Raw genomic sequence first — 16,917 nt, 5'->3', positions numbered from 1 at the left:
AGAATAAAATCTAAATTAATTTTTTAAAGAGTAATAAAATATATATCTTCTATATTATATTAAAAATAGTAGCGGACAAAAATATTAAACAAAGTAATACGCTAATAAAAATTTCTATTAACAATGTAATAATACTAAACATTGGATAATATAATAAAAAATACAAAAACAAAATTATTCAATAACTATATAAGTCTTCTTTGTAATTTAATAGATATTTTGTTGTTGGGTATGTCGTATTGACAAATGAGATGACAATTGAAATATATTAAAGCGATACGATTTAACAAGTTCGATTATTAAAATTAATAACAATAGGTGATGTAGCACGATTTAATGATCTCCAACGTTTTTGATATGGAGTATATATATATATATATATATATATATATATATATATATATATATATATATATATTAAAAACTACTCAAATTATAAGAATTTTTTTTGATTTTAACCTATAATTTCTAAATAGTAATAGATTCATGATAAGAACTTAAAGGTTGAACGCGTCAAAGATAAATTCTAGATTTACGTCTTTGTAATAGTGCATAATCCTTTCGGAATCGTGAATCCGCCTCTTCTAAGATAGTGGTATTTCTTATGATTAATCCCAACTTATAACTTAGCTAGCGTTTGGTCATAGATTCCCAAATTTATTCTGAAGATGAAAATGTGTTTGGACATCTGTTTTGGGTGAAGTTTGGTTTGAAAAAACATGACTTATACCCACAAGTTCTAAAAACTATCACAAATACCCAACAATACAATTATCAATAATATTAATTATATTATCGCAAACTATAGTACTGAATATAAATAAATTTGATACAAAATTATCATTTTTATAATGAACTACATGATACACTATCAAATGACCGAGAAGACAAAGCAACATCGTTACAAAATAATAAATGGTGGGCTCTTTTATAAAATACAAAAGTTTGGGACAATTTTAAAAAATATAATAGTGATATTTTGGCCCAAAACCAGCTGGTTTTGGGATTTGGGATTTGACATTTAGGATTTGACCAAAATATAGGCAAAATCTATGGCCAAACATATATTTGTCAAATAAAATCTAAATTTATGGTTAAACGGGTGCATGTATGTCGTCCACTACCTTAGCTTTGTATGAATCAGGGCAGGGGCATGCATGTGCGTGTTTGCTTTGTGTTGAGTATAATGATATATTATTGAACAAACAGTAATGCTACAAATTCAGAGAACACAGATTTAGAGATAAATGCATTTAAATATGTTATAGATAGTTGTGTGCATGCGTGCGACCTGGATGCATGTGTGTGTGTGTTTGCTGGTTCAGCATATGACAGCTATTTCTATCTAGAGATTAGAGCTAGCCTTGATGCAAATTATTGAGCTAGCGTTTGGCCATAAATTTTTAAATTTGTTCTCAAAAATCTGATTTGGGTGAAGTTTGGTTTGAAAATAAAAATTTGTTTGGACATCAGTTTTCAAAACATATTTCTTAAATTTATTTTGAAAAAACATGAAACATGACTTATACCTACAAGTTTTAAAAACTATCACAAATGCCCAACAATACCATTATCAATAACATTCATTATATTATCGCAAACCATAGTCCTGAACATAAATAAATTTAATACAAAATTATTATTTTTATAATGAACTACACGATACACTATCAGGTGACCGAGAAGACGAAACAACATTGTTACAAAATAATAAATGGTGAGCTCTTTTATAAAATACAAAGGTATGGGGCAATTTTTAAAAAATGTAATAGTGATATTTTGGCCCAAAACCAGCTCAGGATTTGAGATTTTGCCAAAATGTAGGCAAAATTTATGGCCAAACATGTGTTTGCCAAATAAAACTGAAATTTATTTTAGCAAAATCTATGGCCTAACGGGTCCTAAGTGTCAGGGCAAGAGGGTATATTTTTGGCCAAGTAACTATGGTGGGGGCGAAAGGGAGCTTGAAGCAACGATAAAGTTGTCTCTGTGTGACCTATAGGTTACGAGTTTGTGCCATGGAATCAACCACCGATGCTTGCATCGGAATATGCTGCCTACATCACACCCTTTGAGGTGCGGCCCTTCCAGGGACCCTATGCGAATGCAGATGCTTCGTGCACCGGGCTGCCCCTTTTTAAATTATGGTGGGGTCAATTATGCAGTTGTTGGTTTTGGTGTGTGTGTGGGGGGGAGGGGTTTTGGTGGGGGCGGCAATAGTTATAGTAAGTGGAAGCAATGGTGATGGCGATTTTGGTGCCAAAAACTATTTGGTGACTATCACAGTCAAGGGCACTATATGTGCTTCTTGTGGAGGCAATGCCAATGGCTATGACTGTAAATTTAACATGCATTCATACCTAAAACAAGAAAGCTTAAAAAGAGAGGAAAAGAAGAGGGGAAGAGGGGAGGGTAGAACAAAAGAAGAAACAAAGGAACTTGATCTCACTATTATTTTCCACAGAAACACTTAACAATAACTTTTACATGCCAAAAAAGGCATTGTTTATCTGTAACAAGGAATAACCCCTTTTTCTCCACTATTATATATAATCTCCAGAACTGCTAAGAAAAATACTTCAAGAAATCAATTAGAAACTTATTCTTGAAGGAGAAGCAGTTCATCACCAATGCACAATCAAAAAAGAAAAAAGAATAATCCTAACCTAAACACCAACTTGAACATCTAATCATTCATTTACTAACAAATAAAAAGAAGTTTCAAAGAAAATACCCAAAGGATTCCTCTATCTCTCTCTCCCAATATACTAGCTATACTCATTCTCTTTCGGAGTCGCTTGAACTTGAACTTGAGCCTCACTTGTGGGGTTCTCTTTCTTGCCTTTAACATCACCTTTAACCAGACCTGTCTCTTGAGGCAACTCAACTACATGATCTGGCTTTCCAGTGGTTGTTGCCTTATCATCTTGTTTTACAACTTTATGATCTACTTTTCCAACATCAGCTTCACTTATTTCAGATACAACAAATTCTTTAGGACTTAATTCAGAATTCTTGGATGAGCTGGCTTCACTTGGTCCCATTTCTGATTCTCGTTGGAAGCTCGTGTTTGGTTTATCTGTATGGTTTTTCACGACTTGTATCGTAGCTGAGTCTGTCCCCACGCTCTGTGAATGTGAAGAAGCTCCCTTGCCTTTGGAGTCTCTTGCAAGGGGTCTTTCAGCATCCTCTTCAGGAAGATGCTTATGAATCAAATCAACATCTTCAGTTGGTCTTGGTTCAACAGTTGGTAATCCCATCTCGTGGTCTTTCAAACTTGACACTTTAGGCACTGGTCCATTTTTCGAACTTTCAGATTCTTTAGTTTTCACCTTAGCATTAGGTGGCTCAGGAGCAGACTCGGGACTCCTGGGAGAGTTGACAATAGGAGGAACAACTTCCTGGATTTTTGACACATTCAAGCTCTCCGTGGTGCCTTCTTTCTCAGATGACTCAACTGGGGAAACAGGTGGCTCCTGTATATCAAAAATAAATTCACTTGACTACACGTGGAAACTAGGAGCATTCAAACAAGAACAAGAGGAAGAAGGATGGCAGTAACATATATTAACTCCATAATCACATAAAGTGGACAGTAGTTTGCAATGTTTTTTCTCCACCCCCCATGGTGAAAGAATAAAACAATTAAAAAAAGACCAGTTATTTTGGTAAGATGCATGACATCAACAGTGCATATCATATGGCAAAGACAAAGGTAGCCATCAGTACTTCAACTCTTACTTATGGACTTATGGTGAATGATAGGCAGATCTTTTTTATCAAATCACTAGGCAGAGAAAATATTTGTGCGCTCTTGGTCCTCCTTTGGTACAACAATCTCAAATACCCGGAGCTCACTGCGATTTTATTTCAAATTTCATCTGTAACCAATAATATTTTTACCCGTCTCAAAAAAAAAAAGTATTAACCGATAATAAACAATCAGTTTTGAACTGAATCTGTTGATAATAGCACAAACTCAAGTAATCTTTGAAGACATCGTGCAGTTTCTTTTCTTTCTCCTAGCTCTTGAGCTTTCAGACCAAATATTTACTCTGCTAAGAGTTTGATTTAGCAGTTAATTTGAACTTACTCCCTATGAAATAGGAATTCTTCTAAAAGGCTCCACGCTTCATCTCTATGAAAGCCATATTCCATCTGTAACCTTTCCCACTTTGACCTAAGAATCAGCAACCGAAAATACCCTCATCAGCTGCCGAAAAGAAAAACTTCTAGAAGAATTCTCTAGCAGTTATTTTTCTCTGTTATGTTTTCTTCTCCTGTGATAACAATAGTTCTCTTGATAGTTTCCTCTAATAATAAGTAAGTTTACTTTTTAACAATTAACTAGTGCTCCTTATCTACCTTCTGCAAATTCCACATTTTGTTTTCCAGATTCTTAAGTTTAGTAGTTTATATTTAGAGGTTAGGGCTTTGTGCAGAAATATGTTTTATCATAATTAATTTCTGTCACATCCAAAATTTTATTTATCAAATTCTAAAGTTAATAGCAGGATACCCAAAGTAGTAGTCCACTTCTCGTGTTTAAGATCCAGCAAAAACATTTTTAATTACAAATCAATGTGAGGACATATTTATAAGTAGAAGTATATGCCAATAAATACACATGCCTTCGCAGTACAAATATATGGTCATTGGAACCAAGTTTAGCGGAACATCTACACACTGAAGCATGTCCTTTCAGTGTGTTTGACCACCTAAAGATTGCTCGAACGAGAACAGTATATCGTAACTTCTTCACTTAATATAAGATCCAAAACTTCTTGCAAGACTAAGGAATGCACATCTCGTTCTAGGAAAACGTCACTAGGACATGTCTTTCGCCTCCAGTAGCGTTCACTCTTTGTCCTAACACTCGTAGCGACGAACTGGGATTTCTAGAATTGACCTCATTTTGATAGTTTTGAACCAAAACTTTCCATTCAAAAAGGAAAAACTGAAAAGATTGCAAGAATAATTTCTTTCCAAGTAAATGATCAAACTTTAAGCCATTTACCATTAGGAAAAGCAGGACACTACCTATTTCCAAGATGTTAACTATTGAAGTAACATGAGAACTTTTCATAGACGAACAGAGGAGAAAACCTCATGTCCAAGGCCAAGAAATGGAAACAAATGAAAGAGTCCAACAATAGAGTATTCTATGATATCTTTCTCGATCGGTTTATATATTTATCCTTCAAGGATAAAGACAAATCCAATACATAACTCCACATCTAATTTCTTCTACAGAAACCATTTTGAACATGCAAATATGGAGATACATTTCTCCTCGTGCCCATAATTTGATTATGAGGTGACAGAGAGAAAATGAAGTTAAGCTTGAGACTAACTGATAATTTTTCATTATTCTTGTTACAGAATGAACCTAGACACTTTACACAAGGAACATAGACTGTTTCTTAGCAGTGTGCACTAAATTTTCTACAACCAAAGGGAATCCAATTAACCATGTAAGTTAGCACTATTCTTATGATTCTGGCTCATTTGATGAGATGATAGATCCTACCATGTAAAAACTAGATTGTGAGCTTATCCAAGGCTATGTAAGCCAGCTTTGTTAGCGAAACTAGATTTGTGTCTGACATTTCTCAAAAAAGTGGTACATATTTGCTAGAAGAAGACATAAGGGAAACAAAAATCTTGAAGAACGTTGTGGCATCACTATTTCAGTTTTCAGAAACTAAAACCAGAATACAACAAAAGAATTTGCCACTCCATTCGTATTGTCAACTGATAGATAGACTAGGCAAAATAGGGTTGGAGGGGGGGGGGGGAATCATCTTCAGTCCTATCACTATGAGTTATCAGTTGACCTTAGACATCACATTCAAACAGTTTAACAAAAGCATCTCACACTGTTAATACAAGGTTATAACAGTGGTGACAATATATCTTTGACATTCAAGGGTGCATATGTTCCTAAGATGGAAAATATGTATAAGTTTACCTAAGGGGATGCTTGCTTAAGGACAAGTTTATACACGGATTGCTATATGTGGATAGTAATACAATGTATTATAGTTACCAGATTATTTACTAAATTTGTACGTGTTAATTGTATTCAGATGCTTGGTTCAATATATTAAAATACATGGTGTATCATCTAAAACATATGTTTGGTTAAATTGGAAATGATGTATTTCCAACATTTTTTGGCCTATGTTACGTCACTTCAAATCCATTAAGTGATTAAGATCGATTATCTCAAATAAAGAAGAATTTAAGAGAAGTTAAAAAAAGGTTTATTAAAATATTATGAAGGCTAAGATCTCGGTATCACCCAATTTAGTCCAAATAGATTAAAGAACATGCACCATAACTCTCTTTGTCTGTAAAAGGGCTGATCCCTCAAGCTTTTGTAATTTATAGTACTGAATAGTGAATAATACTACTTACTTTTTTGGACGATTTTGAGTCAATAGATGCCTGAGTCTCTCGTACATGTAGTGGAGGAGCACTTGCACTGCCAAAGACTTCATCACATTTTGATACCTCCGACTTTGCAACATCAAGATCATCTCTGTCCATTACCGGCTCTCTCGGCCGCAATTCTTGGGAATCTACTGATGAAAGAATCCGTTCATTAGTCGGAATGGACTTCTCAATGTCTTGATTATTAGGTTCCCTCTCAATAAAAGAAACAGTTCTTTTAACCAATTCAGGGGGCAACTCCATTTCAGAGTCTGGAAGTGGATCTGAAGCAATTGAGGAGGAAGAAATATTTTTCTTAATGGAAGGAGGACTGGCATCATAAATAGGTTCCAAATGTAAGCTCTCGTCCACTGAATTGCTTGTGATGTTTAGATCTGACCCATTTGGTGAAGGTTGCCCGGAGATGGTTTCAACATGACTCATTGCTTCCTCTGAACTTAATCTCACTACTTCTTTGTCAGCAAAGGTCCTTTCACTTACTTCTGACGATGAAGAGGAGCTTGACTGACTACTAAATTTTTGTTCAGAAGTTTCTGACTTTGAACTAATTTTAGACGGATCAAGTTCCATGGAACTGGCCGCTGTTTCTTCATGGAACACAATTGGTCCCACTTTATGACGATTTTCCACATTCTGCAGTTTAACATCAGTGTCATCGAGTTCAATATCTCTCTTATCAGCTGCACCTAGGACCAGACATTCAACTTCTTCGGAGGATTGGCTTCCATGTCCGACATCATCAGCAGCATTCTCTATCTTAGATATCAGCTCTGGTTCCTTGAAGATATGTTCTTCATTCAGGTTCTTGTCTTCTACATCTTCTTCAGTGAGGTTCTTGTCTTCCAGATCTTCAATAGAACCCTGTGACTCTGTTTCAAGAGCAGAACTTACCTTAGAATCACTGAGATCGCTAGGATGCCTTTGAAATGGTGAATAACTTGTTCTTTCAGAAGCCATCATATCAGGAACAAAATAAGGTCTCAAGCGTATATCTTTCTTGTCTTGCTTGTTCAGCCCAAAGATTGAGGGTCCAACACTAAAACTTTCATGCCTCCTAAAAAATGGCTCTTTTGGTTGAGATGTGATAAACTCTTGTTGGAAATTGTCTCCTGTAAGATCAGGTTTCTCTTCACTTGGGTCATAAGGAAGATCAAACGGGTTCCGCCTCGGTAATAAAATAGATGGAGCAGAGCCAGGGATAGGAGGCAGTCCAAGGTCATAGTTATCACTAGGAAGATCAAAAGGGTTCTGTCTTGCTGTTGAAATGGGAGGGATGTTTAATGGAAAATTAGCACTTACCAAGTCTATCAAATTCTTCTCATCTATCAAACTCATGTTCTTCCTTGATCTTCTCCTTGCAATAAGACTCTCTAACCGTTGATTCCTTTCTAGCTCAGAGCTTCCCAAGTCCATTAGATTCTTCTGATCCTCCTCTGTCCATGTAATAGCAGACTTTGGATCTTCTTTGTCTCGTGTTTCTTCTTCGTCTTCGTTCTCATCATCTGCAGCTGCTAGTTCTTCCTGGTCTTCAGAACCATCATCAGATTCATTATCACCCTCGGAGGACTCGCTGGAACTCTCTGAAGCAGCATGAGAAACATCATGCGAAATATTGACAGGTTGAGGATTGTCTTCATCTAAAAGCGGATGCAACTCATCAAGCATTGGCATAATATCAGCTATTGAAGCATCCGGAGAAGAGCTCTCTGCTCGATCAGACCCTGAATCTAAGGCCTCGTTGTATTCCTCCTCCCTTTGTTTCCAAGGTGAACCGGGAGGAGAATCAAGGTTAACCCTTCTAGAATCGAAGGAATCAACTGATTTGTCGTTATCAAATTCAACACTCTCATCGTCAGCCTTCGAGGAGGGAGAGTACTGATTCTCCATAAGATCCTCATCACCAATTTTCTCTTCATTCTTCTGCTCATGAAACTCCCTTGCCACTTCCCGAGAAACTCCATCAACTAGAGGAGAATGATCGCCAAATCTTTGACCTCTATGAACCTCACTAAGCAAGCTAGATTTATCAGTTGACTGGTCTACTTTATCCCTCTCTTGATCAGTATATCTATTGTCACTCTCAACACGACTAACATCTCGTGACAACCTAGTTTTCAGAGGCATTATACCATCAGCTGTATTTTCTTCCATTTCAAATTGGGGTATGTTAGGCTGACCATAACTTAGCAAAGTTCCAAGCAGAAGAGCAGTGCAAACAAGAACAGGTGAGACTGTCACCAATAGGGAAAATACAAAAGGAAATGATGTGTACAGAAATGCCAAGAAACACAGCATACACACAAGGAATGGATGATTCCAAACTGTCCTATAACACACTTTAATCGGAAAGATTACAGCTTTAGTCATTTTAACTCCAATCTTTGACAATCCAATATCCATCTCTCTTGTTTTTTTATGAACAAAAGAGGCAACTTTGTCAGAAGTGGGATCTGAACATGTATTTTTTCTTCACTGTTTCCACCTAGTTCTTCTCAAAATCTTTAAAGTAAGGATCAATTACTCAATTCCCTTTAGATCAAGACAAAGAATAGATAAAAATCCCACCTTTGACAAATCAATACAAACACAAATGCAAAATTCAATGACCACCAATTCGTCCTGGCAAAAAAGGACAAGAAAAAGGAAAATATGAAAAACACAGAAAAGATTTTTATATTCAAATAACAAGAAACACTAAACAAAGAGAAAATACATACCAGCTTTGAAATAGAGATCAATCTCGATAGTATCCACAAAAACCCAACAACTCTGCTTCTTTTTAACCTAAGCTAAAGCCTATTGATTAATATCTGCTGGATATTGGGTCTTTGTATTGGTCATTTACTAGTGTAAATTTGGTCCCTTTCTGTTCTGTAATTTTTGATCGATATGATTAGTCATGGTCATAGGTTTGAAGAAAAATGGCATTTGAATGAGGAATCAGACAACAGCCAAATAGGATTTGATTTACTTGTTCAATAATAATAGTTTAATAATGAACCTTTTCATGTGCTTGGGATGACTGTTAGATTTAGGCCTCATTTGTTTTTTTAAGACATCTCAGTATCAAAAGATACGTATTAGTTAACATTTAAAACATTTGAATCTAAATACACAATCAAATATTATGATGTGTATTAAGATCTGAATAATAAATAATTAAAACTTTTTGATTTTTAACATCTGAACGTATAAGATTTATCTTTATTTAAAAATTAATAAACATAAAATTTAAATAAAATACTAATTAATCTAATATTCTATTAATAAAATATATAATTTTTTAAAATAGGATAGTTGTTTGATAGTGATGGCTAACGGGTGAATGCCGACTAAAGCCAGTGGTTGTTGGTAGTTTTGGTTGACGATGGTGGTTAAGGGTAGTAGTTAGTGGTGATTGGTAATGATGGCGATTATGATTGAGGATGGTGGCGGTGGGTGGTGATAGTTAATAATGACGGGTGGCGATGGTAGTTGTGATTGAGGAATGTGTTGGTGGGTGGTGGTAGGTTATAATGATGGGCAGTGTCGGTTGTGGTTGTTGATGGTGATAGGATAGTTAGTTGTGGTAGTTGAGGTGAATGAGTGTTGATTGTGGTTGAGAATGATGGTGGCGGCAGTGGTGGAGATGGTGGGTGGTGATAGTCGATAATGGTGGCGGCTATGATTGATGATGATGGTGGTGTGGTGGTGGTGGCGGCGGCACAGTGTTAGTTGATAATGGTAGGCGGTGGCGGCAGTTAATAATGAATATGGATGATAGCATCTTAATAAAATTAAGTCTCAGTTATAGATCTTAATCATACACACCTATTCATATCCATTAAGTAGTTGTGAAGTAAAAAAAATAAACACACTTAATGATTAAAATCTGAATAATTAAGATTCAGGCTTTAAAAACAAACGCACTTAACGTCTGAGATCTGAATGATTAAGATTCAGACCTCCATTGAGTGCAAACAAATGAGATGGCTTGTGAAATGTAAATGGCAGGACCATATGACTTTGAATCTTATAGTTTAGCCTACTTTTAATTGTGACACCATACGAATTACCAATTAAAAGGGGAAAAAAGTATAAAGATTTTTGGACCAGCTCATGAATATGTATTTAAGGTCAATATTCATCAAAGCTACTTTTTGTTTATTTAACAACCATAACAATAATAATTATACGTCAATCTAATCTAAAGTCGGTTACCCTGACTATTTATTTATTTATTTCACTTATTGATGCTCAATTGGTTGAATTAGAGTAGTTTTCAAAATTATATTAGACATGGTATTTGCCTATATGGCACTAAAATCTTCAAACAAATAACTTATATCAAAATTTATCAGAAACGGCCTCTTTGTCCTCCCAAGGTGGGAGTAACACTGCTTATATCGTACCCTTTCCAAACTCCACTTGTTGTTGTTATACCAAAATTTACTCCTTTCAAATTGAGGAAAGTGTGTTTAAAACCTTCATCAATAATTCTTTTGTTGGCTTTCAAAAAGTAATTGATATATATTTTTGGAACAATAGAACCAAGGATGATAAATCTCCTTTCTCTTAGATCTTTCAGTTTTTATTAATCAATTTAGTCATACCGAATAAAATACTTGTAAATTTAGCGTTTTAAAAACAAAGGTCATAGTATTAAATTAAGGCATTTGATTTGGTACAGTATAGTGCATGCAAATAATAACAGCCTAAAAGCTAAATATCAAACTATGATGAGTAGAAACTGGAGTTTTGACACACTTACTTTTCAATCATTGTTGTTATTTACAACAAGATGAAAAAAAAAATACTTTAAATATAGTTTAAAGTAAATTCTCTCCAATCTGAATTTGCTAAGCAGATTTGGAGAAAGTTTCTATTTTTGACTGATCTTTATCAAGGATTTCACCAAATTTTACCTCCCTTGTGAGTGGAGTATTTATCCTTCTTTTACGGAGCTTTGAGGATCTGAACATTCTGAGTTGGATCTGCAACCAAAAGAAAAGGAAGTCTGGTGCACGAAGCATCCTACATTTATGCAGGGTCCGGGAAGGGCCAGGGGGTGTGCCTTGATGCAAAGTATCAGTGGCTGATTCTACGGCTCGAACGTGTGACCTATAGATCACACGGAGACAACTTTATCGTTACTCCAAGGCTCCCCTTCTTGAATCCTCAACAAAAAGACTGCTATATCTATCTAGTGTATAGTACTACTTTTATAGTGTTGTGGCAATGTTATATAATTTCATTATACTTAAAAGAGTTTCAATTGATCATTTTAGACAGTTACTATATGAGAATGCTAATATTGTAGTTCCACAGCAAATATTGTTAACTTTGGTCTGTTTTTATTTGTGCATACAACTTTAGGCAGTGACTTGGGAAAGAGAAGGAAAGAAAAGAAAATGAAGATAAACAGAAACTTGAAAAACAAACAGAGAAATGATCTTTATACTAATCTCTCTGCACAAAAGCTATGTGCCAAAAACTACTAGTACTAGTTATCGAATATCTTCAAATAATACACCACCAATATACATTTTATGAGGAAGTTGTTGGCTATTATATAATTGCAAATTGTTACAGAAATTTGTAAATTAAGCTCCAAATAAGGTTATCATGTAGAATAATGAAAGAGTAAATGAAAAGGAGAGAGAACAGATAGCTGCTTCTAGTGTCTACTCGCTTTGTTTTATCTCTTTAGCAGCAGTTGTATCAACTTTGACCTCATCTTTACAACTCATCTGCAGATCTTCAGTCTCAATATCTGAACTTTCCAAGTTTGATGTTGTTTCATCAGTAGAGGATAAACCATCCTCAGACAACTCAAAACTATTGTCTCGCGCTGAGGATTCTCGTGTCTCAGCAGTCACATATTGGTCAGAGGGCAATGGAACACCAGATTTAACAAATTCAGACATCTTCTTATCCCCCTCTTTCATGCGTTTGGAGTAGGCAACATATTCAAACCCTTGTGTGCATTTCCCCCCAAATGAGGACTCTAGCTTGTCCATATGAAATAGATCTTCCATTACTTTTTGAGTATGTGCATCATTTGGGTAGACAAACCTCACTTTCTTGTATGTCCTCTTCTCAAGAAATGGTTTTACCAACTGCAAAATGCATACTAAAATACTATTAGAAGTGTTGAAAGTTGTGGTGGAATACATTATTAGCAAAAAAAACTGTAAATAGAAGTTAGAGGCACCTACTATCCAGAAGGATTCAAAAACTTTTGGCGGATTATAAAAGATTGCAAGACCTAGCCTCTCTGGATAACGATCTTGTAGTACACGTGCTGTTTCTCGGGTCACCTTCACTGATATACTTGACATGTTCCACCCTTCAAAGTCGATTAACCAAACCATTCGCTCCTGACCCGATTTTAGATCCAGTATGGCATTCTCCATGCAATACACTAAATATCTCATTTGCTTCTCTACTGAGTGTGGGTTCTGAAAGAGCCAGGAGAATACAAAGATATCAGAGAAAGAAAATCATGCGAACTGCTTCTCATTATTTATGTACCTGTATTCCAGGCCTCATGACAAGAACAGTCCTTCCATATTTGTCAAAGTAGTTGGCTTTGTAAACTTTTCCAGTTTCTGCTTGTTGAGCAATATCATCCTAATTAGAGACAAACTATTGATCAACATATATATTTAATATAAAAACGCAAACAGATGAATATTATAGAACAATGATTATTTAATAAAGGGGCTGTAGCCGTACCCAACGGATCATCTCTGGTTTGTATTCAAGTCTCCATATCAAGGTTTCTTTTAGCATCTTGGCTGCCCTTTTTGTATGCCAATTCCGTGCCCTGAGAAACCTTAGAACTGATGCATCCGAACACATTGCTGGAAACTTGTCAACAGCAGGACCAATCAACTTTCTAACTTCATTGATCTGGATTTCAAAGAAATGGATTATTACACATTTAACATATCAAGCTCATAAACGCTTTATGTTCCCATCTAATGATCAATTTGCATTAGCATTCCTATAATCCTAAAACTTAATATCATGTGCAAGAAACCTATTAACACCATCCAATTCCCACATCATTACAGCGTAAAATTTGATGGTTGTGAAAAATACTCGTAGGCAAAGAAGGTAAGCACATGATTCAGATTAAGGATCATTTGAATTCCCACTACATTTGAAGTGCAATCTGATATATATGACATTTGAAGTGGGGGTTACCCAGCTTAATAATATTTGCAATGTGACTAAGAAAATCTTGCAAAGTTTATTCACCTAGCAACGTAAAGTGATAACAATCAAAATGGAGAAGTTAACGATAACTTTTAAAGTTTAAGTTGGCCTTTATTCAGGTTTTACTACACCAGAAACTAAAGATTTAAAATTGGTGCAGAACTCCGTCATTAAAATCACCTCCATGATTTACAAAAGTATCTGGAAGTAGATGTTTAAACGTGCATATATATTGATCCGGATTGTGAAAAAATAGTCAGAATCTCATCTCATAAATATAACCTTAGCTTGCTGCTCTGCAGATGACACACACAATTCAGCTCCATGCAACTTTTTGGATGACATATTTACTGTAACTTGATAAAGGTAGAGAAGGCGGAAGCAAATTGACAAAAGCACTGCACAGTTTCATGAAATAATAACATTTAATTAAAAGTCGAACAATGGTCTGAAGAATATAATTCTTCCAAAAGAGAAGAGAATTAAACAGACAGAAAACGTAAGGCTAATCGTCTGGAAAAGATCACAGACAGAAAATGTAAAGTTATATTTCTATATTTTACTTATACTTAATTTTACATCTTTACGTAAGAAGTTAAATAGAACCAAGGCCTTTTGTACAAGTAATGAATAAGGAAAGAAGCTGAATTATGCACCAGTTTGAACATAACGAAGGAGAAATGAAAAGAGAGAACACAGACTTTTATATCCTTCAATAGAGCAGCGATTGTTCAAAAAATGAATTCTAACTCTTAGACAATTTAAAGGAATTCAAATGCTGTATGATTATCCAGAATAGCATAGGGAAAATATGAGCAAACATACGTGTCACACACACACACAGGAAAACCCCAACTTTTGCAATTCCAGTAAACATATTACTATATAATTATCAACTACACAGACAAACACATACCTATAAAAGTAAAACGGCGATACACAAACAGAGATGCCAACAACGTCCAAGTAACATACATTACATCCAATAAAGAGTAAAACTGCTTAACATAAATTGCAACATCATAAAAGTTGATTCCGCTTTCGATGAACAATTAAATATTTGAATTACCAATGGAAGGGCATGCATGGTTATCCATTAAATGACATCTCAAAAACAGTAATAAAATTTCTAGCAGAAAAAATGAAGGAGAGGGAGGAACAATAATACATTACGAAAGGCAAAAAAAAAAACATTAAGCAAGAAGAATATCATAAGAAAAAATAAAAAACAGTGAATAAATAACAATAAATAAAATAACAGTAAACAAAAAATAAACAACAATACTGGAAATAAATATAAACAATAATAATAACAAAGCACATAATAATAATAATAATAATAATAAAACATAAAGAAAAAACAGAAAGAACAGAAACAGAAATTAAAGAACTCCTTATTTTTTAGATCTAGTTGCTAAAAACCCTCGCGCCAAGATTCTCTCTCAGAATCTAAGATCCCGAGTGAAAGATCATGTCATGAGAATTATTATGACTAACGGATATGCGGACACGTCATAAGACATCTCGTTAAAGATTCTTAACTACCTTTTGACTTTTGAATGCTACTTTTTGAGTAATATTCAGTTTTAATTTTCTTTTTTAAGTAATTGCATCATATGCCGTATTATATAGGAGTAGTCAAGTAGATACGTAGTCATTTCCCACTAGTATTATATATTTCTATCTGCGTCCTAATATTTTCTCTATCAAATTGTTTGGCACTATTATAGTTGAGGAGTCAAATTGTTTTTCTTTGGCTACCGTTATTCTTAAAATAATCTCAATTACTGTTAACTAAAAAATTATATGAAATTCAAAAATAATCAGATTTATAAGTGGTAATTGAAAAATAGTTACCGTTTCAAAAGTAATCGATATTTAGCTATTTTTTATGTAAAAATAAATCTGAACGAAAACACTGTTGAAAATCCGAAAAATATTCCAGCATAATATACTGTAGTTCGAATTTTTTACATGTGAAATTTCAGCATAATATGCTGGATTTCCAGCATAATATGCTGGAAGTTCATACACAGGTACACCAATCTCCAGTATATTATGCTGGAACTTTTCGTGTTGCAGCAAAATAATGGCTATTTTTCAATGACTTTACAAACGCTGGCTATTTTTCAATTACCAGTCCGAAAATTGGCTACCCCGTGCTATTTCGGCAAAATTTTTGACTCATAATACCTTCTATCTATCTATACTCTATTAAAAGTACGAAGGCCCTAGCGAAATGTCGTTCGCCTTTTTTCCCTTTAAAAATAGAGTTCACACTAGATAAAATAGTCATTTAATTATTTTTTTAATTTTTAGGACTTTAAAATTAGCTAAATTTTGGTGACTAAATCCTTCCTTATTTGAAATATATATCTTTGTATAACGACATTAAATGCACTAAATTTTCTTTTATAAATAAATTACTAATATTTAGGAGTTTCAAATCATTAATGAATTTACCACTTCTATTCTCAAACAAAGAAAAGTAAACGTTAAAGTTTATATGAATGAATTTTTTTTTTAAAGCATACGAGCACCAAACTATGGCTTCCAAAAATCCTACCAAATATGGTGGTTATTCACCTAAGTGCATATTAACCAAAAGAAGTTTTTCCTTTTTCCATTGATTTCAACAAATAATTCAATGTTGTTTTCATATGTTAAGGTATTTGTATTAGTTGATAAATCTTCGAGAAATTATGATAAAACCATATGTAGTGTTAACAAATATCCATAATTTTAGGATTTAATATTTGGCCATATAAATAATAATATTTTTCAAAAGATATATTTATGTCACGCCCCGACCCCGGGGAGCGCGACTGGCGCTCAACAGAATTACCCCGATCGAACAAGCCTACACATTGCCGTCTACCCAACTCACTCATAAATAAAGAGAAGAATACATTTCATTAATTAGACAGTAAGAGGTCATGTGAATAACACCAGTTCATTTCCATTAGTTACGTCATTAACAAGTCTCCAAAACAGTACATTGTACAATGATAGTTAAAGTGGAATAGATGATACGATTACAACATTTTTAGTTTAACCTTCCCAAAAACAGATACAACCCACACTATGTCTGCGGAGCCTCTAACAGGAACAAAAGAGTGCTACGACAGTGCCGCCAACAAGGCCACGGCTATACCTCAAAATGCTATGTACAAAAGATAAAAGATACAGGACCCCGAAATGAAGTGGGGCTCACCAAATCAGTAGAGGAGAGGATGTGCTGCTATCACTGATCAATAC

At 34.6% G+C, this 16,917-nt stretch overlaps 2 protein-coding genes across 2 annotated transcripts; both read right to left on the bottom strand.

Moving 5' to 3' along the window:
- Positions 1–2,424: 2,424 nt before the first annotated feature.
- LOC107822906 (uncharacterized) lies at positions 2,425–9,463 on the bottom strand. The gene is made up of 3 exons (XM_016649495.2): positions 9,174–9,463; positions 6,421–9,075; positions 2,425–3,476 (listed from the first exon to the last, which is right to left on the bottom strand). The coding sequence occupies exons 2-3, from the start codon at positions 8,854–8,856 to the stop codon at positions 2,769–2,771; spliced, it is 3,144 nt and encodes a 1,047-aa protein (XP_016504981.2). The 5' UTR covers positions 8,857–9,075; positions 9,174–9,463; the 3' UTR covers positions 2,425–2,768.
- A 2,441-nt stretch (positions 9,464–11,904) lies between these two features.
- LOC107822907 (uncharacterized) lies at positions 11,905–14,084 on the bottom strand. Its single transcript, XM_075247820.1, has 5 exons — positions 13,942–14,084; positions 13,174–13,350; positions 12,970–13,068; positions 12,654–12,896; positions 11,905–12,554 (listed from the first exon to the last, which is right to left on the bottom strand). The coding sequence occupies exons 1-5, from the start codon at positions 14,002–14,004 to the stop codon at positions 12,120–12,122; spliced, it is 1,017 nt and encodes a 338-aa protein (XP_075103921.1). The 5' UTR covers positions 14,005–14,084; the 3' UTR covers positions 11,905–12,119.
- Between the last annotated feature and the right edge of the window lie 2,833 nt (positions 14,085–16,917).

This window comes from Nicotiana tabacum, chromosome 24 (genome assembly GCF_000715075.1).
Source record: "Nicotiana tabacum cultivar K326 chromosome 24, ASM71507v2, whole genome shotgun sequence".
NCBI lineage: Eukaryota > Viridiplantae > Streptophyta > Magnoliopsida > Solanales > Solanaceae > Nicotiana > Nicotiana tabacum.
The sequence above is the reverse complement of the archived record's forward strand: the minus strand, read 5'-3'. Positions and strand labels throughout refer to the sequence as shown.

Excerpts from the sequence above, each read along its gene's own strand:
- LOC107822906 (XM_016649495.2), bottom strand. The coding sequence starts at position 8,856 with ATGGATATTGGATTGTCAAAGATTGGAGTTAAAATGACTAAAGCTGTA. Across the intron at positions 3,477-6,420 it reads ACTCAAAATCGTCCAAAAAA|GAGCCACCTGTTTCCCCAGT; the intron begins GTAAGTAGTATT and ends TTTGATATACAG.
- LOC107822907 (XM_075247820.1), bottom strand. The coding sequence starts at position 14,004 with ATGTCATCCAAAAAGTTGCATGGAGCTGAATTGTGTGTGTCATCTGCA. Across the intron at positions 13,351-13,941 it reads CTGCAGAGCAGCAAGCTAAG|ATCAATGAAGTTAGAAAGTT; the intron begins GTTATATTTATG and ends TTTGAAATCCAG. Across the intron at positions 12,897-12,969 it reads TCATGAGGCCTGGAATACAG|AACCCACACTCAGTAGAGAA; the intron begins GTACATAAATAA and ends TGGCTCTTTCAG.